Source organism: Ornithodoros turicata, chromosome 8 (genome assembly GCF_037126465.1).
Source record: "Ornithodoros turicata isolate Travis chromosome 8, ASM3712646v1, whole genome shotgun sequence".
Classification (NCBI taxonomy): domain Eukaryota; kingdom Metazoa; phylum Arthropoda; class Arachnida; order Ixodida; family Argasidae; genus Ornithodoros; species Ornithodoros turicata.
In genome coordinates, this window is record NC_088208.1 from 17,862,364 (window position 1) to 17,889,444 (window position 27,081).

The 27,081-nt window shown below is 44.6% G+C and overlaps 1 protein-coding gene and 1 non-coding gene across 8 annotated transcripts; both read right to left on the bottom strand.

Annotated features, from left to right (window-relative positions):
• Positions 1-6: 6 nt before the first annotated feature.
• On the bottom strand, positions 7-26,173 carry LOC135366569 (transmembrane ascorbate-dependent reductase CYB561-like). Of its 7 annotated transcripts, XM_064599320.1 has the most exons (8): positions 25,168-25,274; positions 24,980-25,068; positions 24,753-24,850; positions 22,586-22,818; positions 18,397-18,605; positions 17,456-17,610; positions 15,932-16,105; positions 5,179-5,477 (listed from the first exon to the last, which is right to left on the bottom strand). In XM_064599320.1, exons 3-8 carry the CDS (start codon positions 24,830-24,832, stop codon positions 5,303-5,305), a joined length of 1,026 nt encoding a protein of 341 aa, XP_064455390.1. In that variant the 5' UTR covers positions 24,833-24,850; positions 24,980-25,068; positions 25,168-25,274; the 3' UTR covers positions 5,179-5,302. The 7 variants fall into 7 exon arrangements, with proteins under 7 accessions (XP_064455393.1, XP_064455394.1, XP_064455395.1 ...); XM_064599323.1 differs by lacking the exons at positions 5,179-5,477; positions 24,980-25,068; positions 25,168-25,274 and adding exons at positions 7-143; positions 26,059-26,169; XM_064599319.1 differs by lacking the exons at positions 24,980-25,068; positions 25,168-25,274 and adding an exon at positions 26,059-26,171 and having other exon boundaries at positions 5,178-5,477.
• On the bottom strand, positions 17,804-17,876 carry Trnaa-ggc (transfer RNA alanine (anticodon GGC)). Its single transcript has one exon. It is a non-coding gene; the product is annotated as a tRNA-Ala (tRNA).
• Positions 26,174-27,081: the final 908 nt, after the last annotated feature.

A 27,081-nucleotide genomic window follows, 5' to 3' on the forward strand; every position in this document is an offset into this window, starting at 1 on the left:
ATTGCATGATTCTGAAGTATTTTACTTCACTGATCGCTCTGCAAATATCAGATACACATAATAAAAAGAACATAGAAATATAATGTCTTTGGTTGCACTTCGCTCCAAACAAGTCACCTCACGGACTCTTGTGATGAAGGCCGCTGAAAATGTAACAAAATACGTGCGTTACAATAGACCAATGAGTCTGCGCTGGGAACTTGCAGTCGCGGTATCACAGCCCTTTTGTTACGGTGTTGCACGTGTTAGCATTTAGTTCATTCTAGCCTAGCCTAGGAAAAGTACACCTGCTCCAAAGGTGGCTAAGTCATTGGATGACGCTAAGTTTAAAATGTGACAATATATGTCTAAAATTTAAAAAAAAGCGTGGTTCATATAGACCTAGGGTTCCCAGTTCTCGGTGACTAATATTTGAGACGTCAGGAAGAACGGGAAAAATCAATGCAGAACCGAATTGCAGCAGTGCAAGACTTAATTTGCTTAAATTTTATTGAATTAAGAACCATATTTGTTAAAGTTAGGCATAATTAAGATTAAAGATGAAGATTAAATAACTAAGATTTAATTTCATAACATAATGAGATAACAGGACAACTTCTCTTTGTCACCTTTCTTCACCCTACCTGGTGATACGTCCGAAAAGATCATCACAGAAAACCGGAAACCCTATTCACCATGCATTTTGAAGAATTCATTCCAGCGACAGCTGCACATTTTTCATTGTTAGTTTTCTGTAAATTACAAGTGGGACAAAAATTGTGACGCTAGAGTTCCAAACGCTTCCGTTATTGAATTAACTAATTTTATGAACTTATGAACTTTGCCGTAGCGTTAATGGAAGCACCTGTACAGTATATATATAGATGGCGATATACGTTTACCTTCGCACCACACAATGCCATTGCGAGATATATATATTGTTCTTACAGGCTCTCGACTTCACTATAGATCAAAGAGGTATCAACAGACTAAACATAAAAATAATGCAAATAGTACGCTAGTGTGGTAAAAGGGTATAAACAAATAAACAAACAAAACAAAGCAGCTTCATCCACACCACAAATTTGGCTCTCTGTATTTTTACATTTAGATTGTTCGCACTGCCGATTCGGTAGAGTACTAAAAAGGAAGTGAAACAGATCTTTTGCGTAGCTTTTGGTTGGGTAGCACATATAACATATACACAAAACAGGCAGCACGTACGAACACAGGCATCTCCGAGCAACACAGCACTAACGTTTAAGGCTTACTGAATGTGAGAGCATCTTTATACCAACAACCTACCAACTGTGTGAACTGTCCTTCCGATCAGGGTGTCGAACCAAAAATTTAATAGGTTCAGTTTATGTCCAGGGATTTCGGTTCAGTTCCAGAGTGCAGAAATAGTGTGTTGGTACACCACTGATAATGTTACAGTGAATCTACCATGCCCACTGGAAGCAATGGCAGTGTTCATGACTTAGGATCTTATCAGTTGGTGCGGTGCGGTAGACACAGTATTCCGGAAGCCACGTTATCAACGGTCTACTATAGCTCTCACTAATAGCGTTTCAATCTGGTTCATTCAGGTTCATAACGGTGTGTCACATTGTGAAAAAACATATGGCAACATTCTCTTTTTAATACTGAGTGTATACAAAACATTATGTGAGCTTTCTCACGAACCCATTAAAGTAGCGCAGAAGTCATTTTTAACACCGTTTTCTTCCCATAAAACTGTTAAGTAGGCACGTAAGATACACCATGCGAAGTAATTCACACCACAGAGCCATAATTATCGCAGAAATTGAATTTAAAGTACGTCGCAAAAAGCGACCGTGCGCAACGGCGGTGAAGAGCAGTACCAGCCTGTGATCTGCCTGGAACCTCGCGCTGACGCTATAAGGAGAACGCTCGCTGATTGGCCTAGAGAAATGTTGTCTGCTACTCCGTTGTCGTCTGTTACTCGGCTGTTCGGGGTGCCGAAAAGGCCTTTCTCCTGGCTCGGTAATGATTCGGCCGCTCCTTCTATCCCCAATAGACCTCTACCCATTTGTAAACAAATGAGGTCATAATGCTCGACAGCGCCACGAGTTTGGTAGAGTTGAACTACGTTCAAAGCTAGTGGCGAACAAGGTCGCACCCGAAAGCCACGGTTTTAAGGGGATTACAATGGTCTCTGAAAGGGACGCGACCTTCAGTACAATTGCTCATTCGTGGAACCCAGCTGTCCCCTTCAGATCTGTTTTGGTTTCGGTCTGTCTACCAACGTCATGATGACGTTTGTCGGGTAGTTTTATTCCCCGGGAGAACTGGCAAAACTGGTTTGCGGCGGCAAAGGGACAAGGCGCTGACCCCCACTGACCGGCGAACCAGAACGAGTTCTCCTTGTAACGTCATCGGTGACGTGGCATCATACCTCCTCATCCCCGTAATACCCGGAGTGGCGAGATAAGGGTGAAGGCGCGGTCCCGTGTTTATGCGAGTTTTTTGCTGGGAAACATATTGCACACATCAAAACCTTTAGCGCCATTCGGTAAAATGACGCACACACTTTCATCAGACGTCTTAATCTGAAAATTTATTGGACGGCCCTCGGTACTCCTTTAAGTCAACAGCGTTTTGGCAACAAGCATTGGCATTTATTTGAGATGTGCACGATAATTTCACGACAATGCAAGCACATTATTGAAGCAAGCACAAGTAGTAAGAAAATGTTAGTAAAATAATGAGTACATCTTTCATTAGTATATATAGTACTTACTTTTCGTGCTGCCCACATCACCATGGGCCTACAGTAGGTGAATGAAGCTCGCGAAGAGACGAAAATAACAACAGCTACGTGCATGACGATGGGACAACTACTACTTTATTTGAATAAAATGAAAAAAAAAAAAAAATAGCCGGAGCTCTTTTGCAGCACGTATAGCATATGTTTAACTCAAACGTCGCCATGCCAGTACTGGACAGCTGTTTCGGCCTTGTTGGGCCTCATCAACAGTACGCAGGCAGGCAACGTTTGAGTGGATGGCGTCAGAAGCTCACGTAACACGACGGGAGGAATCACGTGTTACGTGACCTTCTGACGCCATCCTCTCAAACGTTGCCTGCCTGCGTACTGTTGATGAGGCCCAACAAGGCCGAAACAGTACTGGCATGGCGACGTTTGAGTTGCAAACATATACTTTATTTGAATGATGGTGAGTGGGGAGCTCCATTGCCAGGAAGTTTATCGCAGTAATTGCGATACCCTACCTCAGTGCGTGGCGTTTTTTATATGTGCGAGTGGGATGGCAATAAAGAAGGTGAGACACACTCGCATGGACAGAACAGCAAATGAGATACTATAGGGCTGTTGCACTGAAGTTTGCACAGCGCCATTTCGGGCCCAAACGGCCGCGGATCCCAACAGTAAGGAGTTCCATCAGCGGGTTTTGCATGGTGTGTCAAACGGTATGGTGCCAAGGAAGCTACAAAACCTGTAAGAACTCAACAGAAAAAGCGGTGCTTCTTGAAAAGCGCGAACAACTCGAAACCGTGTACTTGAAAGTGCCGCGTCGTCTGCTAAACTGGGGAGTGTTGCATGATTTGGGGCGCTGATGTTGCTGCTCACTCGCGCCACCTGGCCCAGAGCAACAGGCCCATACCTGCAGAAGCGCCGTAACTGTTCGGGTTAGTAGCATTATCCGGCAACCACTCGTGATGTAGTACGATGAAGTCCCAGAGATCACACTGCCACGCTCATGCAAAAGTCACCGAGGCTAAAGGAGCTCAAGCAGACCAGTGGACGACAAGAACTGCCGAAATGAGTGCAGACATTGATGGTGCTGTGCATGCTTACAGCAAGGGCCTATATGTAGTACCTATACGATAGCAGCAAGGTTGAGCAGGGATCGGAACCGGTATTTTTTTCGACTCTGTTCGGGTTCAGGAATATTGGTTCTGTTCGGGATTAGCTCCGCCGAACCTAAATTATTGGCTTGAACCGGTTCAGGTTCGGCTCAGGGAGAAACGAAAAAAAAAAAAGGAAGAAAACGCGGTCAGCAGTCCGGACATTCACAGGGATTGGAACAGTTACATTTTTCGGTCCAGGTTTAACTGGTTCATCGGCAGTAATTTTGCTACATGAAAGCGAGCTTACCCTCAATGTACACGGTTGTAAGAGAAAGGTGCGAGATAACCGTTTCTGGTGAAAAACCTTTCATGAAAGGAAGTGAAAACAGAAGACACGTAACAAACACATTTACTATTTACCTGATATTTTACTGTATCGCACTGTCGTGGTCGTCTACTGGAAATGAAAAGCGAAGTGCTGGAAGCCTTTTTGGCAGAACCCGGTCAGGGCCCTCTTTTGCTCCGGCAAGAAACTCACGCCACAGTCACAAACTTTTACTCTCATCTGGCATCGTAAAAAAAAAAAAAAAAGAAAAGTAAAAGGAAGGGGAAAAGATGGTCTGTAGTACAATTATTTCACCTTTCAACCGATTCCCCAACTTGTAACCATATCATTTTTTTATTTTTTCGGTTCAGTTCCGGTTCGGTTCAGCACAGGCAACAAAATTGTTCGGGTACGCTTCGGTTCGACAAAAAATAATATTTTTTTTCCGGTTACTATCCCTGAGGCCGAGCGGCTTGTCATTGAAACGAGTCAGTTGGAACTGTAACACTGCACTCTCCTAATGAGGTTCGTGCATACGAAGTCATGTGCAGCCTCTGAGAGTCATGTGACCCGGGAAAATATGGGGATGTGTCACAGGTGTCATACTGCGGGCCGAATGAGGTACAGACATGTGCTCTTACAATTTACTCTCGTAGTTGCACGCATACCATAACAACCCGCGGCATGCCCTCCTACTGTGACTCCGATGCGGCAATGTTTTCTCATGTCACGTGACCGAACATGACGTCATTTTACAGGCCTCGATGGGGACGCATTAAGGTTTGCCACAGTTGGAACAGGTGCTTGTAGAGGTGCACCCTAATCGGTTTCTGGATTGCGGAGTGAAAGCCACATTGTCCATAAGAGAGGAGAGACAGCGGGACAAACAACCCGGGAGTGAAAACGAAAAAGTTGGATCCACGGAGCACAACAAGGATCTGCCTGTTATGTCCTAGCGCCACTGTTGCGTAGCCATAGTACGTCGCGGAGTGCCACGCATCGCAAATCGCAGGAATGACAAGATGACGTACACCTCCTCGGACATAGAGGATATGTAGAGCGCAGGGCGATTTCCGTGGGGCACCTAAACCGACTTCATGCCAAAGGGGCCGAGCTTACAAGGATAAGGCCGTAGAGGATCCGTCAGTGTAGACAGCAGTATGCTCAGCATATGTGCTGAACATCATGTCCAATGTCATCAGGCGAAGAAGCGATTTGTTTGGACTTTCCTTCTTTTAACGTTTGGTTCCGGAAAGGAGGATATCGATGGCATTGGGAGCGACCACGGGGGAGATGAACACACTGTTGGCACTCCTGCGAATGAGGCAACCATTGGCAGCTGTAGGGAAAAGAAACAGAGGTAAAGAAAAGTAGTGACGCAGGGTCTTCCTCATCCGGAGGAAGAAACGAAAATAAGCTATGCACCACGAAGTTAGAAGCACGAAAACGATTACGGACGTCGCGTACTACATCGTGTAATATATTCGCGTCTGGGTGAGGCTTTGAATAAACAACAACAACAACTTTATTTTCGACCTTGGAGAGTGGGGAGTTTCATCGCCACAGGCGATACTCTACCCCATTGCTGGATGGAATGGGGGGAATAAAATAACGAGCCCCTTCACAATAACGATCGAAGTCCGATGGTGTCCAGAAATGTCAGAAGAGCTTTGAGCGCAGAGCGTTGCTGGGCTGGATTGGGCCAGGCTGGATTGAATAAAATTTGCAGCATGTGAGGCAGTTTTAGCTCTCGACTAGGGTGTTCAGTGCTGTCGTCCGTTTATAAGTTTTAGAGCTCTTAATCATGAACGCGACAAGTGTGCCCCCTCACACCTTTCATATCATCCTTACGCCAGCATCAGAGCAGTTTCGAGGGGGGGGGGGGGGAGGTGCGAGAGGGGCAGCCGCCCCGTGCGCCTTCTCAAAGGCAGCGCCGGAGTGGACAGCGCTGTGGGCAATAAGGTTACAGCCGGCATAACTGTCACTCGCACCCCCAAAAATTGGGCTGAGTGTTGCCCCTATAAACTACTGCAAAAAAAAAAAAAAAGGAGAAAGGATGGTGTCGTAAAAAAGTAGCGCATGTATTCTCATCGTAGCACATTAGAATTGTGCGACCAACTACTGCAATCCCACAGGGGTGAAATCTTTTCGATTCGAATGTCGTTGCTACGAGTGGTTGTGTTCTTTCTTTTGGCACGCCAAGCGCGCGACTGCGATGCACGAGACATCAGCGACTGTAAGTCTCGTTCAACTGCCCCCTCCCATTACCAGTCTTCACCTATAGGAGGAGTATTCTGTCTGAAGGAGAGAGTAAACTTTTGTCGGGACCATGTAGCATTCGCCTCTGACTGGCCCTTGCACACACCCTGCTTTCTATATACAGGGTGTCTTTTTTAACAAAATATATATATATATATTTCAAATAAAAAATATATGCATCTTATACAATTTTTTTTTTAAATATAAGGCCTATAGAAATCCTGCTTTCACTTCTATCATCTCTGCCCATGAAAGATTTTTAGGTAATTAGTCATTCGACGATTTTAGCAACAGATGGTCAAGAACGTCCGCCGGCCCAGAGATGACAGAAGTGAAAACAGGGTGTCTATAGCCGTTGTAGTCTTTTAAACAAAAGAATCGTATAAAAAAAAAAAAAAAAAAAAGACACCCTGTATATCGCTCACGGAACATATCCTTCTTCAGGAACGCCTCAACAGTATGTCAGGATTGCTGCTGAGAGCGCAGTTCTGGAAGGGCTACCTAACGGTACGGTCGCTTGCCACAAACAATGCTTTTAAAAACAACTCGGAAGACGCGATAAAATACCTCAAATTTTTATGCGTGATTTACATTGGAGTTAATATGCCCTCTGTAACTTTGGGGTTAAAAAAAAAATAAAAGAATGTGGGGAGACAACATTTTGATGATGGCCAGAAGGGTGCATGGAGCAAAAAAGGTCGTGAACCGCTACACCTTAGTCCTTGTGTTGTCATTCAGCATAAAACACAAGATAGCAAAGTCAAACCACAGCTACTTGGCTGAGAGACAACAAACGGGCCAAAGGAACATCTTGCTTACCCCAACAACACCAAATATTCTACGGATGTAAAAATAACGTCCTAACAGTACGTCCGATAGATATCCATCGGACGTACGACTTTGTTAGGACATTACTCGTACATCCAGAAGATATTCGGTGTTGTTCGGGTTAGATGGCGTTCCAATACAGAGTTATCTCCCCCACCCCCATCCTGTGTGATTCAAATGAGCTCGAGAGCATTGAAGGCGAGTGACTGAACTGCTGTGAAGAATGCCTGCGTGACAGGGAATGTAGTGTATAATACTGGTGCTTCCACGACAAATTTTACTCAGACGAGAACATGTTTCATTTACATTACATCACATTATATTTGCATAACTGCATGCAACTGAACTGCGTCCACACTATTAATGATATGTAGCACAAGGACACTCCTTGAATTATGTACCTGTTTGGCAATGATAAACATTAATGTCATCTTAGCGATAAGCCATATATACAGGGAAGTTATATTCCAATATATGCTGAAGAGAGGTGACTGTAGATACATCAGTACAGCGGGATAGCGCGTCCAGCGGGATGGTAGTCCAGTAAAAAAAAAAAAAAGATTCGTAAAACTGAACCTTCTGTTACACTGGAGTCTGTTATCTTTTGCATTATTTCCACATTGGGCACCATAGCATTTGGGCAGCAGATTGGACATCTGAATGGTTTGCTCCAGTGCTGCTTCACTGTATATTGTGTTTCAACGCTCAACAATCACTGCAAAACAATCACCTTACCCTAGATACCGGTCGGTGTAACCTCAGCACTCTAAGAAATGTCCCCCATTGATTATGCAATAAACAACGTACTTTCTGCAATGCACTGCAGTAAAAAAGCAGTAGCTGTAAAGAGTACAGGAGAAAACAATGAAAATTGAGAAGAAAAAGATTGTGTACACTGCAAGGTGCTATTTAAATTCTGGACAGTAATTTGACAATGCTCAAGAAGAACAAAGTAAAATACAGGACAGACTACACAAATAGAAGCAGTGCATAACCAATGTAACCATGCTGGAAGTTCGTACAGATAAGATACGGGCTTCCAGCATCTGCATCGCCAACGGCTTATTCCTTTCTCACTACTGCCAGTATCGAGAAAGGAGTCAAACAAAGTGAGCGCAATCACTGCTCATACAGTCTGAAACATCAGGGTCTAAAGCCTACGTTTATACAATGCCCTCTAGGCTGAATTGACACTTTGCCAAGCTAGGTTTCTTTTTTTTTTCTGTTTTGTTGACAAGTGCCAACGGTGTAAATCGGGGGTAAAAACGTGTTTTATCGGGTTTAACCCAAAAACACAGAGCCCTAATGGCGAATTAGGGTGGCCATTTCATGGCAACACAGCCTAGCGCTCGGAAATTGCTAGGTTGGCGCCCGAGCGTGATCACGTGATCGTTGCCAGCCAAACATGAGCGCCAGGAATCTATCAGTTTTAGTCGCTTGGATCATGCTACGGTCATCGCGGTCACATATCTTTGGGCTCTGTCAATACCATATTTACAAACATCTGGGCCTGGATTGCCCTGTCCCGCTCTTCGTAAAAAAGCCACAGCACTCAGGCGAATGTCAAAGTTCACCATGATGATAGAACCAGTCTGGGTTTTAAGACGTCAAACACTTCTAATCCATTTTTAATTGTTGTGCAACAAATGTGATGTCCCTAGTATCTGCAATAAAGTGTGCACTCCCACCTTTAAAGGAATGGCATGACTGACTTATGTTGCTTTCGGTACCATTATCACGGACACTTTCTGATCTAGTAAAAGTCATTACAACTCAGTGATCGCTCAGTAAAGAGTAACAAATCAGAAAAGTGGCTGACAGCAGCGCATGGTGTTGTTTCAGAGCATCCCTGCAAAGCCTACAGAAAAGGGGAAACATGCCCTTTTTTCCCTTAAGCACTTCCTAAGGACTCTTTCTCCCTTCTTCCCTTTTAGCAGAGAAGAAGTTAGTGGTTGTGAGTTAATCTCAAGATCAGCCTTCCACATGCTGCAGTGTGCAGCGATTTCCACAAACATACATGAACAAGGATGAACAATCACCGTACAGGCCACAGAGCAGACACACTGAACAAAGCAGCACAACATGTTAGTATCCACACATATTTGGTCGTATAAAGCATACATGTGATCGAAACTTGATTCGGGTTCACATGACAGACACCACAGCGAATCGTATCTCGTGCATAAGTTCAACACAATCTACCCAGGTGGCACAAACCATCCAAAAGGAACAGGGTGCCTGAATACTAGCTCCCTCTGTGTAGGGTGAAGTGAACCACGTCGTCTGCTACGAAATTCTGCCATCTCGACGCCGTGCAGAGTTCACGGTGTGCTCAAAAAAGTGCAGGCGTACGCTTAGCTACGCAGTACATTTTTGAGCTGAGCAAACCCTCGATTTACGAACCTTCGATTTATGAATTCCCTCGTTTTATGAACGGGAGCACGAGGAACCAAACTTTTTAATGCATTTATTGCTCGTTTTATGAACCTTGATATCCGAATAATGAATGGAATTTCCGGGAACCAACTAGGAGTTGCCCTGCCCTTTTGCCTTCAATTTATGAACGGATGGTTCCGAGGTAAACAGAAATGTTCAACAAGATCAGAACAGAATGTTCAACCGTGGTCTTATGAATGACGCCGGAACGGACCAATCCTTTTCCTCAGTTTCTAACCCCTCGAAATCCGAACAACAAACGGGTTTCCTGGGGACGCACTAGGGATGACCAAGTGTATAGCAGAAGGCATGGTTGAAAGCAAAATTACACAATATATTGCATTATAAACGCAATGCAAATCACAAATACTGTTTCGTCAGCCGATAGTACTGACTTAATGGAATTTTCGATTTATGAACCCCTCGATTTATGAACGATTTTTCCGGGAACTGAGGGTGTTCATAAATCGAGGGTTGACTGTATATAGCAGAATAGGTTCGAAAAAGTGGGTGAAATCTGAAAAGTGGGTTCATCCGTGGCGAGTGTGGGTATCAAAAATGACATCACTGCAGTATTCGCTTCTGCAAAGGGTGATGCCACCATATACAGAGGGAGCTGCTATTCAGGCACCGTACAAAAAGAAACCCCCCAAAAGCACATTTAGTTTAATGATGATGATGATGGTTCAGGAGTTTCATCGCCAGGGGCGATACTCAACTCCTCTGTTGGCAGTAATGTGGCGGAATGAGTACTGTGGTAGACGAAATAATCAGCCTCACAGTCAGGACTGAATTCCTAGGAACACCAAGGAAATCTACAAACACTAAGGAACGAACTCTACAAACACTCAGGAAGGAACTCTACGAACACAAACACTTCACAAGTGGGTTTTCCCTCTAACACCCTTTAAACGTATTCTCCCTTCCATATGCTGAAACTCACAGTATAGTCTTTCCCCTTTTTCCTTCTTTCCTTCCCACTCTGACAGGAACATGAGTCCCATCCTAGTCAACATCTGCCCCCTAACATAGTGTCCCAAAGGCAAAGATACTGAGATATGTTAACCCTTTGACTGTTGGGCCAGGGCCTGCATTTTTCCATTGACGAAAGAGTTGCCTCACAATGCTCTCCAGTTCTTTAGCCTGTAATCAACCGATATGCTGCCGATGCACTGCCAGTGACGAGGATTCCACGACAGTGTCCATTCCGTTGTCAGTCTCTGTTCTAAATATCGGCAGCACTCAACTTGAGGCCCCTGCCTCAATCTTGCAGAACCAGATCACTGGATAGTTCACTTTTTGATGTGATCAAAAAGTGAGCTCCAAAGGGTCGAGATAATTAACGATGCATTTGCGAACTGTCAAGGTCTTAGACGCAATAACAACTTTGCTAATCTGTTTTGACTTCAGATGTACGCTACAAAATTGTCTGACATAAGGGACGATTATGCTGAAAGCAGAATTTTAAAGCTGAATATGAAGTAATGAACACAGCCCAGATGAACCAACGCAAAACATGCGAAGACGTCTTTGTGCTCTTAAACTAAATTAATTCCGTATAAGCATAAAAAAAGGAAAAAAAATAAGATTTCAATCACACCTCTAACATGATTACATACAATATTTTCGCAACGGTCATTGTAGGCACACCTAAGCATTTTATCTTTCGGCAACAAATGCAAGCACACTGCAAGAGCAAGGTACAAGAAGAAATAGGCTCACCCAACAATGTATAGCATATTTACCAGATTCTAACATGCACCTTTTTCCACAAAAGCTGATCATCAGAACAGCATCCTCATTACAATCGGACACAGAACTGAAAACGTGCTAGCACCAACAGCAGCAACATTGCCTTCAAGGTGGCAGATTGGTCTTCATGCACTGGAAAACCTGAGAACTTTTGATGCTTTATACCTCGGGACACTGTACTAAACTACATTTCTGTGCAGAACGAACTGTCCGTCTGTATGAATGCGTTTTGCTCTCCTGTCTGACTTTCGCACTCTCTTTCTATGCGTCGTGTTCTTTTCCGTCACCCCTAATCATCGCCCGTTCACTGAATGTACGCCGTTACAAGTCAGTAAAGAGGTAGGGTTCAGGGACTCAGCTGCAAGTGGCTGCTTCACGGCTCCACACGTTCACACGAGCCACTTGTGTCAGTCGATTACTGCAGTCGAAGGAAAGGACACTTTCCATCTCAAGTGGTTCAGTGTGCCTTTAAAGTGCCATAAATATAGAGCAGAGGAGGTTTGAAAATGGTGGGCGAAATCGGAACACAGCATTCGTGCATGGTGAGCGTGGGCATCAAAATGGCGGCACTGCAGCTTACCCTTCTGCAAGGGGTGACTCCGCCCTATACAGAGGGAGCTGCTATTCAGGCACCGGACAAAAAGAAACTAGAAAGAACAAACAAGTTTAGCTCAATGATGATGATGATGATGGTTCAGGAGTTTCATCGCCAGGGGCGATACTCAACTCCTTTGTTGGCAGTCATGAAGGCGGAATGGGTAATGTGTTGTATGGAATAATCGGTTGCCTCACAGTGAGGACCGAATTCCAAGGAACACTATGGAAGGAACGCTACAAACACTAAGGAAGGAATGCTAGAAACACTAAGGAAGGAACTCTACAAACACTAAGGAAGGAACTCTACAAACACTAAGGAAGGAACTCTACAAACACTAAGGAAGGAACTCTACAAACACTAAGGAAGGAACTCTACAAACACTAAGGAAGGAACTCTACAAACACTAAGGAAGGAACTCTACAAACACTAAGGAAGGAACTCTACAAACAGTAAGGAAGGAACTCTACGAACACTTCACGGATGAGTTCTCCTCTAACATCAGTTAAACACTTTTTCCCTTCTACATGCTGAAACTTGCAACATAGCCCTTTCCAACCTACTACAACCAGATCACTCGATCGTCCACTTTTTGACGTGAGCTCCCAGATGTCGAGACAATCAACTATGCTTTTGTGAACTGTCAAGGTCTAATATGCAATAACGACTTTGCAAATCTGTTTTGACTCCAGAAGTACGCTACAAAAGCGGCTGACATAAGGGACGATTATGCTGAAAACACACCACGTGCAGCATAAGCTACTTGTGTTGCTGGATCAGTTCAGTCGAGGCATAGGACACTGAAGGCATATCCCATCTGAAGTGGTTCAGTGTGCCTTTAAAGTGCCATAAATATATAGCAAAGGAGGTTCGAAAGAGTGGGTGAAATCGGAACACAGCATTCATACATGGGGAGTGTGGGCTTCAAAATGGCGGCACTGCAGCCTTCGCTTCTGCAAAGGGTGATACCACCACAAAAAGAAACCCCCAAAAACACATTTAGTTTAATTATTATTATCATGATGATGATGATGATAATGGTTCAGGAGTTTCATCGCCAGGGGCGATCCTCAACTCCGTCGTTGGCAGTCAGTCATGTGGCGGAATGGATAGTGTGGTGAATGGAATAACCAGTTGCCTCACAGTGAGGACCGAATTCCAAGGTACACTAAGGAAGGAACGCTACAAACACTAAGGAACGAAATCTATGAACACTAAGGAAGGAACTCTTCAAATATTTCACAAGTTGGTTCTCATCTAACTCTCTTTAAACATTTTTTCCCCTTGCAACATAGCCCTTTCCCTTTTCCCCTTCTTTCCTTCCCGCTCTGACAGGGACACGAGTTCTACCCTAGCGCCGGCGGTTGGATTTTTTCTGTCGCTGAAACAGTTGACTCATAATGCTCTACAGTTCTCTAGTCTATAAACTGCCAATACGCTGCAGATACATTGCCGGTGATGAGGACGGTACCCATTCTGTGATCTCAGTCTCTGTTAAAGTATCAGCAGCACCTGACCTGAGGCTTTCGCTCCAGTCTACTAAAACCAGATCATTGGATCGTTCACTTTTTGACGTGATCAAGAAGTGGGTCCCCACATGTCGAGATAATCAACGATGCATTTCGGAACTGTCAAGGTCTAATATGCAATAACAACTTTGCAAATCTGTTTTGACTCCAGAAGTACGCTACAAAACCGGCTGACATAAGGGACGATTATGCTGAAAACACACCACGTGCAGCATGAACCACTTGTGTCACTGGATCAGTTCAGTCAAGGCATAGGACACTATCCCATCTGAAGTGGTTCAGTGTGGCTTGAAAGTGCCGTAAATATATAGCAAAGGAGGTTCGAAAGAGTGGGTGAAATCGGAACACAGCATTCATACATGGGGAGTGTGGGCATCAAAATGGCGGCACTGCAGCATTCGCTTCTGCAAGGGGTGATACCACCATATACAGAGGGAGCTGCTATTCAGGCAACGTACAAAAACAAACCCCAAAAAAACACATTTAGTTTAATGATGATGATGATGATGGTTCAGGAGTTTCATCGCCAGGGGCGATACTCAACTCCGTCGTTGGCAGTCATGTGGCGGAATGGATAGTGTGATGAATGGAATAACCAGTTGCCTCGCAGTGAGGACCGAATTCCAAGGTACACTAAGGAAGGAACGCTACAAACACTAAGGAACGAAATCTATGAACACTAAGGAACAAAATATATGAACACTAAGGAAGGAACTCTTCAAATACTTCACAAGTGGGTTCTCATCTAACTCCATTTAAACACTTTTTTTCCCTTCTACACGCTGAACTTGCAACATAGCCCTTTCCCTTTTCCCCTTCTTTCCTTCCCGCTCTGACAGGGACACGAGTTCTACCCTAGCGCCGGCGGTTGGATTTTTCTGTCGCTGAAACAGTTGACTCATAATGCTCTACAGTTCTCTAGTCTATAAACTGCCAATACGCTGCAGATACATTGCCGGTGGGTGATGAGGACGGTGCCCATTCTGTGATCTCAGTCTCTGTTCAAGTATCAGCAGCACCTGACCTGAGGCTTTTGCTCCAGTCTACTAAAACCAGATCATGTGATCGTTCACTTTTTGACGCGATCAAGAAGTGAGCTCCCACATGTCGAGATAATCAACGATGCATTTCGGAACTGTCAAGGTCTAATATGCAATAACGACTTTGCAAATCTGTCTTTACTTCGGAAGTGCGCTACAAAACCGTCTGACAAGAGGGACGATTGTGCTGAAAGCACACCACGTGCAGCAGAAAGCAGAATTTAAAAGCTGAATACAAAATAATGAGCACAGACCAGACAAACCAAAGCAGAACGTGGTAAGACGGCTTTGTGCTCTTAACTTAGAGAAAATTAATTCTGTTTAAGCAAAAGAGAAAAAAATGTGATTTAAAATCGCACCCTTAACACGGTTATGTACAACATTTTGCAAATGGTCATTGTTGGAACACCTAAGCATTCTATCTTTCTGCAACGAATGCAAGCACACTGCAAGAGCAAGATAAAGACGGAATAGGCCCATCCAACACTGTATAGCGCGTTTACCTGATTCTAACGTGCACCTTTTTTCACAAAAGCTGATCATCAAAACAGCATGCTTACTGAAGTGGTTCAGTGTGCCTTTAAGGTGCCGCTATATTGTCTAAATATTATGTCACCAGGAACATCGTTTGCATCAGTTTCACATTGCATCTCCCAAAATACTGTTCTCTATGCAAGTTAACTTCTACTCATGAGGGGTACGATGTCACAATATCAATCGCCTGCCATGCGTATGGCAACATTGCGCCTCGAATGCCACTTTCAGTCTTCCCACCACAGCTGCTGGCAATCTTAAAACATGGGGTGGAGGACAGAGGTGCATGCTGTCGCTAAGGGAAGGATGCCAGAGTTCATAATGACATCACCTACACTTGAAGAATTCAAAACTATAAAGTTTTGGGGCTTCTTTTAAAAATACATGGAAGTCTATAATGTTAATTGGTGGCACTGAGCGAATATTTAAGCAATAACGCCAAACAACACCAAATGTCCGCAGCGACATTTTACAAAGCGTGGCACATCAAATGTGACGGGTGGTATACGGACCACGGTGTGTAAACGGCGATGACAAACACTCTGAGGGCAACGAGAATCAAGGCTGAATATAAATAAACGACGGTTCGTATTTGTGGAGATATATTCTATTTTCTTCCGCTTTCGCGAAGGTGAAAATTGTGTGCATGTTAGAATTGGGTAGGTACGACATACCATCTTGCACTGCACAAGAAACGACGAGCGGCAAAGATATCTTTGGTAACAAACAGTCACGCGGCAAACTTCATTCTGCCCAGTAAATATACACAAACATCCAACAAAACATTGCCAGCCATGGACTCTGTGGCTCGGAGACTCACTCAGCTGGGGTCTGAGGTTCTAGAGGAAGGGCTGCCTCCTCTGGCAAAGGCTGTCGTCTGTACGCAGTTTGTGTTGCAAGGTAGACGACGAGGGATGCAAAGATGACGAGCAGGAGCCCGAGGAAGTTTGCAAGGTATGCTTCGTTAGGCATTGCACTGTACCCTCCAGGTGTCCTGTAAAACAATGCAAAATGTAATGTAATTAGAGCCCGAACTTTTCGGGAATTTTTTTTTTTCTTCTAAATTCGGGCTGTAAAAATCAGGTAAGTCAACATGCGCTCTAGGTTCATGGGAATTCGGGTGAAAGAAACATCCAGTATGCTGAATTCGGGCAGAAATAGGGTTCTGTAACCCAAACTAACTACTATACTGGTTTGGTAGAAACGGTGATGTAATTGCGTTTGCTGCCAAACAAGTTCGTGTGCATTCCTACGGGCGTCTGAGTGAGGGCAATTTGCCGGGTAAGAGCCGGGTTTCATCCGAAAGGGGCGACCTTCAATTTGGGAATTAAATCAATCAAATTAATTGGGAATCAATACAAATTAAAAGAAGAATCTGGTTAAACCCTAAAAATTTAGGCTCTCAATGCAATGTAGTGGAAGAAGACACTGTTTGACGGAATATTCGGTTACATGTAGTAGTGCTTTGGAAAGTAATTCTTGCAGCCCACGTATAAGTGGAGCCCCCTACATTTTCTACAGAGGGCCTTAGCATGCTGCAACCAACCCACGCATGACAGCCTTGCTCCAATGCATGTTAAATCCCTTCTTTTTTTTTTTCAATAACTGCAATTTCTAACAACTATATCCTCACTTCTGTGCACGAAGCTGTGAATGGTATGAAGTACTGAGTACCATTCTGCAGGGCTGGGGAGTTGCCTGGGCATGCAGTTTTTTGGTATGTCTCATGAGTGTCACGTTTGTGTCATGTTTTGTGACTTTTGTTTACCTCACAGTTTCAGTTCACTGCACACACTTTACAGTTACGGTTCATGGTTCTCAGCACAAGCACCCCCTAGCAGCACAAGTTTATGAACACTTACAAAGATGGCACAGCCCAAGCAGTGTGACACTGGAGCTGAAGTTAATCCAAAGCAAACGCCGATCACGCCGATCTGCAACGCCCGGTGATTCTCAAGTTTCATGTTCCTATTGCACTTTTTAAGGAGCAATTTTTGTAATAGTTGTTTTGTAATCTCACAACTTTGCTTATCCTATCCCCTTTTTTGAAGCATGAATTGGGAGGGGTGCAGTGTCAGAGCAGAAAGTATTCGCAGAACCAGAATTTGTTTCACTGGGGTCCATTAAGGTGGAAGTTGTTTGCAATGCATACAATAACAGTTTGGTGGAGAGATTCTATCAGATTTATTTATCTGAATCAGTTTTTTGAAGTGACTCCGTTCCAAATGAGGTTTTGTTGCACGCAGAGCATGCGAACACCATCTGCAGTGGAGCAAGATGGGTTGCGCCGCCTTTCTCAGTTTACTGTAACGTTGATTTTGAGAGTAAACAAGGACATACTAACAGTTTAAATATGAGCTTCTCCGTGATGCCCATGAGAGCCGCAGCCACAGCCATGACGAAAATAGCGAGACCGAAGAAGACGTGGAGCGGAAGGTACTTGGCCCGCAGCAGCTGGCCCAGTCCCGGAAACAGGAAAGTCACAAACCCTACAAAAAACTGCAAGCAACAGGGAAAAAAATAAGAATAACAAAATTGCATCACAATAGCAAGGGTGCTGCCAAAGGCAGGAGTACATCGTGTGTCTACTGATATGTGGTCAGGTTGTACCCAATTTGACAAAGAAAATCCTGCACAACAGCAGCACAAGTCATCATTTGAACGATGAAAGATGAAAGTCACTGAAAAGGTTAGCCAGCTGTAGGGATCGAACCCACGTCTTCTGGATTGCCGGTCCAGGGCTCTACCAATTGAGCTAAGCTAACACGCCTCTCCAGCGACTTTCGGGGTGCGTCATCTGAAGGGACGACAAACCAGCCACTCACTCTCACTCACCCTCCTTTCACTCTTACATTTTTGCTCACTCATACACACATTCATACGACGGAAATCGACGCAAGCGGCACCTGTTGAACAAGAGATAAACTGAAGTTCTGAGGCTGGAACAACAACATTGTTCCAGCCTCAGAACATCAGTTTATCTCTTGTTCATCATTTGAAATTCGTCAGGAAGTCACAACATTCGTCTAGACAGAATACGAAAAGGAGGAGATGAAAATAAAGCTAGAGCAACAAAGTTTCGTCCTAATCAGGGACAGAAGCATCCCAAAGTGGTCTAGGCAGACCTGTTCGGAGACCAGCTTTCTCCTTGTGCAGGATAAACGTAACAGATAAAGAAGAAAAGATAAAGAAATAAATATTTTGCGAAAACTTCAAACTCTACGCATAAGTAGTCATGGATAAGGCCCATTGAGAGTATCCACAAAATGTAACGAAACTTCTCACCTGCATTGAGAAGAGTATGACTGCTGTGAGGCCAAGCCAACTGTGCAGGGAGTACAAGTTGGGAATAGGAGAAGGTACCAAATCGTGCGAGTCAAAAACTGTCTTGAGAGCTACCACAGCAAATATGAAGGACAGCCCCTGGAGGCCGGCATGCAGGAGCTTCAGTCGGGTCTTGCGCTCGTGGCGGAGCACACGATAAACAAGGATGCCTGCACAAGGATGTCATCACAGTTGTTGATTAGCAAGTACTGAACTAATCCTCTGCCTGTTAACAGAGTGAGATCCCTGGTGGTTTGACATCAATGTCAAGGTCCATCTGTTCTTAGTTTTCAAATTTTATGATTTTCCAAATTTGGAATGGAAAAATCGGGTGCTATTTATCGGAGTTCCAGGTAACTCGTTACTGTAACTAAGAACCTTTTTCCTTTGGTAACTTGTAACTTAACTCGGTACTTTTGCGCCGTGGTAACTTTCAGAGGAACTAGTTTCTTTTTCAGGTGACTGTGCCAAAGTAACTTAAGCTAAGTTCCATGTTACTTTTAAATCCCTTTTCACTCACGTCCACGTATTTTCTTGCTTTCTCTCCAGTTCTTTCATGGTATTTTATGCCATAAAAAGTGACATTCAATCAGTGACAGTATTCTATTCAGCAAGTAAGAACCGCTGCCATTGAAATGAAGCTGAACCATTGTGCGCCCACAGAGAGTAAGAAGCAAAGCGTTCGAATTGTTGATCGTAAACGAAAACAATCTGAGCGTGTGTCACTCCTCCGGCCACACCTCAAGGCCTCACTCAACTGCTCACGCGTGCCGCACCTGTGTAGTGCTGTTTTGTGTCCGAAGTAACTTGGAAGTAACTTGTTTTTTTTTTAAAGTAACTTCGTAACTGCGGGTCTGGAATCTCCCCTGTGGTAAGCACAGGTGACCTGCACTGTGCGTGCTAGGCCTGTGTTCTGGACACCACTCACAAATTTCATTTCACATCAGAGGGCCACATGCGTTCCAAGAAATACCGGTGATCTGCTGGTCTAATAAACTCTTCTGCCACTCAGATAAGCGCAGATAAGATAATGAAGGTCATGTGCTTCCGGCACTCTTGGTGCACTTTGTTTTGACTCACCTGCACAGCAATATTCTGTAGTGGATACTTCAATGTGTGTGCTCGCTTCAAGATTTTAAAGTATGAGGGTGGCTTCATAGAATGATTGGCTCCAATTCCTGCATCTTACATTGAAAATACCAACTAATGAATTTGAGGTAATTAATGAACTGGTAATTACATACCCTCTTCTTACAGAATGTCCACCTGACCGTGTAAGAGATGTGCACTAACAGAATTTGTGGTGCCACCGTAGCTATACAGTCGACCCCCGTTTATCCGGACGGTGCCGTTCCCGGCGAAATCGTCCGAATACCGGAGCATCCGGATAAACGAAACGACCGAATAGAAACATCCTACAGGGCAAGGTTTAATTAAAACACAGAAATCTCGTCAATGACAGCTGTTACATAGTAGTGTAGGCACTCGATTCCTGCAAACTTTTGCTAAGTGCATAGAGTTGAGCCACGCTGCATGCTGCGCTGCTCAAAGAATGTCAGTGCGGTCACAAAGTGTCAATGTCGGGGCCATATTTCTCACGGGCGTCATCGGCACTGTCTTGCTGCACATCATCGGAGGCAACAGCGGCAATCACGCCGTCATCAATCCCCCCCCCATAGCTGCACACGCGTCATCATTCTTATCAACGTCAACGTAGTCAGAAGCCGCAGCATCATCTACGGCAGTCGCAGTGAGCCTCTGCATCAGGGATCGCAGCTCAGCTAGGGGAATGTCTTCATCGGCCAACAGGCCGTAAGCAACAGGCCCTCGGGTTGGAGTTTTCCCCTCTAGAACCGGACAGTTGCTCGAGATATCCTCAAATGACTCGACTGGTCAACGTGACACAACGCACACAAATAGAAAAGGGGGTCATTGTGCACTACATCGTCTCCCCTACGGAGGAATGTAGGTCCCTGACGTGTGACGGGAATAACCCCAAAACACCGAAAAGGGTGACGAAGCGGGGTCAGCGTCTCCCTTACTCACGGTAGTCCGGATAACTGAAGCTGGATTACAAGAATTTTAGACTTTCGTTCCCTGGAATTCTTGTCCGAGACCGGAAGCTGAAGTCCGGATAAACGAGAACAAAATACATGGAGAAAAATCCGTTCCCGTGCCTTTTGTCCGGATACCGCGGGATCCGGATAAATGAAGTCCGGATAAACTGGGGTCGACTGTATATACATATATATATAATCACGTGTTACGTGACCTTCTGACGCCATCCACTCAAACGTTGCCTGCCTGCGTACTGCTGATGAGGCCGAAGAAGGCCGAAACAGCTGTCCAGTACTGGCATGGCGACGTTTGACTTACAAACAGATATATATTATATTATATATGCAGAAAAAAAAAAGCCATTAAAGAAACGAGTAAATCGCACTAGACGTGTTTGAAATTAAAAATTACAGATTAAGATGGCTTCTATGGCTGCACGCAGAGAAACAGATACTCATATAACGATGCGACAGCGCCAGAGGACACGTGTTTGCGGTTTGTCAGCTCTGAGTAGCTGCGCATCGTTCGGAATTGGTTAACCAGGGGTCACTCAGCGAGTGATATAGTCCTGTGAGGGTGACTGAGCATTCCTCAATGCCACAGTGCAAGCCAGTGAATTATAATGCAGAAAAAAAAAGCCATTAAAGAAACGAGTAAATCACACTATACGAGTAAATCACACGTGTCCTCTGGTGCTGTCGCATCGTTCCACCAGTATCCTTTTGTCCTGACGAAGACAGTGCCACTGTCGATTTTTCATTCAACTTTAATTTTTCTGACCATTAAATGAACTAGTGTTTCTAACTTCCTTAAAATCTGTTGGCCGCGTCTTTTTCCTTCCGCAACTGTGAAACATTGTGGCAGTTTGATTTTTTGTACTTCCTTTGACTTATATATATCACATAGATTAAAAAAAGAATGGTCGACGTTTCGACAGTGGCACTGTCTTCGTCAGGACAAAAGAGGTACGAGGGTTGCATATTGCTTAAATAGGTTCCGTGAGTGATGTCACAATCGGTGCAAGTATGACACGTGGCAGTTGTCCGTGAGTCATATTCTGGAACATTCCTCTTTGTCCTATATATACAGTCAAACTCCTTTATAGCGAACACCTTTTTAACGAAAATACCTTTACTGCAATTTTTTTTTTGCTGACCCCCGAGTTTCGTTGTAAAGGAGTTTGACTGTATATATAAAGCTGTATCAAACAAACGACTAAAGAAAAAAAACTATGTTCTTCTGAAAGCGCCTCAGCCGGATGCTTCAGATACATGAAAGCCCTGTGGCACTTGGAATAGTCTCTCAACAATCAAATTTCAAAGACTGCTTCACAAAGCAAAAGCAACAGTGATGCGATTCGTGTGGCACCTACTGAGAACCAGTGATGGGCAGTACTTAAAGTACTTTTGGCGTCTATTACAAATTCCCATCATTTACGTTGCATCTGATATTGCGAGAAAATGTCCTCAACCCCACTGTCATTCAAAGAAAGCAACCGCGTTCTCGGTCTGCGCAGTGCACGAGGAGACAGCAGAAAAGGGCATCTCTGAGTGAGCAGTGCAATGCTCAAAAGCTGTTTTTTTTTTTTGCTGTCTCGAACTTATGAACTATCAGGCCAGAATGCAATGCATTAGCGTTACTTCGTAATGGGGGGAGTAATGCGATACTTTATAATTAGGGCCTGACTTTTTAGGGTTAAACCCGTATCCGCCCGATATTTACCCCCCCCGAACGAAATCTGTAAAATTCGGGTTTAACCCGAATCTACCCGAAAACATCCGGGTCGCGTGGCACACTCATAAGCGTGCATTAAAATAAAGTTTGATAACATTGCTAAACATTAGTTCCATGTTAAGACAAATTTTTATTAAACAAAAAAAATCACCCGAATACACCCGAATTCCTGACGACAGAATATGCCGTAACGGGATTTAACCCGAATACACCCGAATTTTCAAATAAAAAAATATCACCCGATATTTACCCCCCGAATTTGGCCAAAAATAAAACCCGAAAAAGTCAGGCCCTATTTATAATGCACCACTTTCCATCCCTGCAACAGGGCACACACAAATGCATTGCTGGACCTTACCGTTCCCATAGCAGAAGATAAGACCAAGAACCATGAAGAGGGGATGGTAGTTGAACTCGAGCTTTGGGTTGCTGGGCCCGGCGAACCCACCTAGGAAATGGTTCGTCCACACGGCCACCAACACAACGCAGGTGAGCCCCACGAGCTGTACCAGGCCGAAACCCACGGTGAACACACGCAGGTCTGGCGGAGGCCCCACTCCCATGTAAGGGTCCATCTTGGCACGGCTCGGACTGTCGTTCAAATCAACGCCACACGTTAATCAGATGTTTGAGACATGAACGTGAAAACTGTACGAAAAGGAAGACCAAATGCAGATAGCAGTTTGGAGGACCTTTTGTACCTCACTGGGGCACTTGAGTGACTGATTACCTTGAACAGGGATTGATAAGTTAACCTGGCAGTATTGATAATTAACCTCGCGTGTTGCGCTTTCATTGTGCAGAGAAGTTTCTTTGTTCGTGCTGAAGGTAAATGGAGTGGAAGTATCACTGTAACAAGATGTGCTGAGTGTAATGCAAACCCTTGCAACAGCAGACCTCGTGCGAAACCCGAGTTTTTTGTTCGAGACACGCATCGACAAAATTGTAAGACTGTTGCTAGTTTATTCATCGAGTCTCGGTCGTCAATCTAGAAGAATTCTTAACCACAATCAACCCCAGTTCATCCAGATTACAGCACTATTCAGACAAAAAATACAGTATCAGCTTTCGGTTCATGCAGTTTGTCTTCATTCATCCCTGTTCGGTTGCAGGATCCGAACGAGGTTTTTGAGGAACCATTGAAGAAAATGTCACAGCTGCCGTCACTTAGATTGATGGTTGAATTTATGGGCTTTCTGTAACCAGTGTTCAGCACAGAGTGTGCTTAGTGTTCTTCGGGTCGCATTTCGGGTGAAACCCGATTTTTCACGATAGTTCTCCCCCCAAACAAGTCTTTGAGGATTCGGGTGAAACCCGATGTCTATACGAAATCTCTGCGGTACTTCAGCTTGTCGTTCTAGGCAAACTGTCGGAAAAGTGAATCGTAATATCAGCAAAGAGAGATATCTGTGACAACCTAATTGTGCTCCTTCTACGATTCCCTCCTGGAGGAGTCAAAGACGAGCTTTCGTGGAGCTCGGGCAAATGTTTGAATACCGCGGTCTGCATGAGACAGTGTGCAACCTACATTCTGTCAAGACAAGGTGACAACCTTGAAACATTTTCCCTTTCCCATCGTTCGAGCGTGCACCATGTTGACCAGTTCAGACGTTTGACGCAGCAAAGAAGATTTCAAAGCTTTCAATCATGCGTTGGTGATGGCACCCTTTGTCAGCGAAAGCGTTGAAGATTAGCAATTACTCTGGTAAGCAAAGCTGCAATATGCGAAAAGCACACATACGAAGATTCCGGACCCCAGAGAGGGGCAGCCAGCGCTATGGCGCTTGAGGATGCGCGAAGTGCACAGAAAATGGCTGTGGCCATTCTTTAAGAGGGAGCATTATGCTTCTCTAACTAACAACACAGGTAGCAGTTTACTGCAGGTGAATATGTACAATAATTTGCCGCAAGTAAGGGTAAACGGTTCCCCTCAAGAGAGAGCTGTAAGGCAAATATTTATTTTGTGCAATTTGAGAAATGGCTGCATCATGCACTTATTCCAGGTACAGGGTCTGGTATGTGAGAAAGAACGTGCCGGTCTCACAAGAAGGTCTTATGTTGCCTTCCATATAAGAAGAGTGAAACGTAATGCCTGCTCATGTTTGCAGAAGCATTACAGTCCGACAGAGACGTGGCTTATTCGTAATACAGACACTCGTAAACAACTGCGCCTATGGAAGAGCATATTTAGTGCGGATATGTGTTTTGCAAAGAAATGTGCATGTGCCAGAGTCTGCTTTCGCTAGGCACGCTTGCAATCCCAAGCAGCACATCATCTTGGCACAATATTGGCAATACCGGCGCAACATTGGTCCATATCGGGCTTGGGTTGTGATTGTTGAAGCTCACATGTGCGCTTTAGCGCGGCGATAGGTCGAAAGGAATTAAAGAAAAGCCCAGAAACGGCTCACGTCAAATAAAAGCAGCAACTAGCGCAAACAAGCACAAGCAACGAATCACTGTAACGTTACGTAAAGTAAGTAATGTTAAAGTGAATGGACCGTATCAACTGCCGGAAACATTACTTTGTATCGTCTACAGCATCCCGAAGAAGACTGTACTCGTGAGAGTAGTTGGCAGCAACGTCAGCCTGCTTCCGATGCATCAGGATCTCAATACATCGCTACAAATCGAAACAAAACAGAAGCACTTTACAGTGAAGCATTTTATGCCGAAACCAAGCAAAATCAAGCATGTAGGCTCAGAACTCCACATAACGTGCGCGAACCAAGGCACCGAGAAACAAACTCACCTAGTCATGTTTAGGAAAACCGGGAGAATCAAACCAAAACTCAACAAGTGTCGCTAACGTGGAACATATGGTTCACTTCGGAGCCGACCCTGAAGCACAAAGCAATTAATCGCCCGTTTACATAGCCAATCTAGGATATGCCAGTGTCAAGCATTTCCTCGGTTCACAATGACAATTCGATAACTCACCAAAGATAAGTATGATTCAGACTGATTGATGCACTGCAGAGATTACGAGGCCGCAGCCACAATGAAATGCGGACGACGGCACGGTGCAGAGAGGAGAATGGAGAATCTCTACTTTCTGAAAGAAGATGGCGCCAATGGCGCTACCTATGGGCCCTACCGGTCATGCCGTGAAAAACTGGAAATTGTGCATTTGAGAAAAAATATGAAGTGTTCGTCGAAAAGTGCCACATTTCCTTGAGCTTGAGGAAATGGCAAACGACACACGGACGGAAGTCCTGAGTTGATCGAGTTTCTGTAGAGGACAACTTCGTTTTGAGTGTTCCGTGTGTTATGTTGTAACAGCGACATATATGTGCCCATTCCAACGCTAAGATAACACAGGCCACCTTTGGGAAGTGTTACAAAGAAACATTTGTCCGAACCAGTCAAGGAATAAGGGACTTTTAGCGAGTCGCTTATGCCGGAGCCAAACGACCTTTCTAGAGGCTTTTAGCAAATCGGAAGAATCCTTCATGTCCAAATGCACTCCCGATAAATAATATAGGATCATTCACAGGATATGAGTAACTGTATCATTCGCATATTTTCTTCTAGTAAATATGACATATCGCGGTGCGCTCTCAGACATTCCCTGTGCGGAAGGGTGCAGATTAGGCGAACTACGTCGACCACCGTGTTGTCAACGCGCTGCCACGTAGACGCTGGCACAGCTGGGAGGCCCGACCTCACGGTGATGAATCACGATGAACTTCGAGGCACGTTTGCATCGAAAAGGGTTAATCACCCATGTGCGAGCCTCCCTCGATAGTTAGACCAAATAGGGAACGACACAAGTGATGGTGATGCTTATGAAACGCTCTAATGAATCCGTTGTTACATCCAACAACTTACCGCAAAGGAATTTGGCTCGTACATCGTCGGTACCAGTAAACATTTTGCAGTCACACTGCAGCCCCGCTACTTTCAGCCGCCATCTTGCTGCTGCTGCTGATGATGATCTTGTTGGCTGTGCCCGCTGTGCCCTTTGCATGGGAGAGGGGCTCGTGGGGGAGAGGCGTGCCTTCGGGCCGCCATGTTGGTGGGCCCTAAAGTGCTGTGTGTGCCCATAGAAAACAATGGGAGGCAACACAGACTGTGAGTATTTATTGCGCTGCTAGCATTGATCGTTGTTTGTCATCACACAATTTTGTAAGGTGCCAGTATACTGATGTATCCTAACAGTGTTTCACAGATGTCCTGCCGTTCGATTCTTAATTACGTTATGTTTTGCATTCCGAAACTAGACCGTCACTGCAGAGCAGCGCTGGGGATTGTACTACAGCGCGTTTCCCAGCCAATATTTCAATAAGAAACGACTTGAGGTTAACAACAACCATGTATATAATATCCCGTACTGCGTTCTGAACAAAAATTGTTCCATAAAGAACGGTCCGGGAAAAGATATACTCGCATGGCAGAAAGAGATCGTTCTGTAGAATCACAGCCGTTGTTTTAGCCGTGTATGCGTTTAGTATGATTTGTATCAAGCATCGCCTTAGAAAGAGTCTTTTAGTAAACGACAGCGGTGCTTTGCCTCGCAAATATGGACACACCGAAGCAGCCCAAATAATTACTTCACGCAATTAGATCACACTCGTTAGGACAGTTAATCAGGTAGTGTGTTAAGTTATTTAGAAAGTGGTAACACCTCCTTGAGACACAGGACTTACCTCTTTTTGAAGTACAGCCCTGCTATGTTTGTTTGCTTCTTCCTTTATTTGTTCTGATTATTTGCAGGCGCGGTTGTGCCAAACTGAATGTCCTTCTCCAGCACTCACATGCTTTTGTTGAATACAACTGCAGCGTGAGAAAAGCTGCTTGGAGACGGGGTCCTGCTATCCAGTGCTGACTTTGTCGTGCTTGTTATGTGGAGCA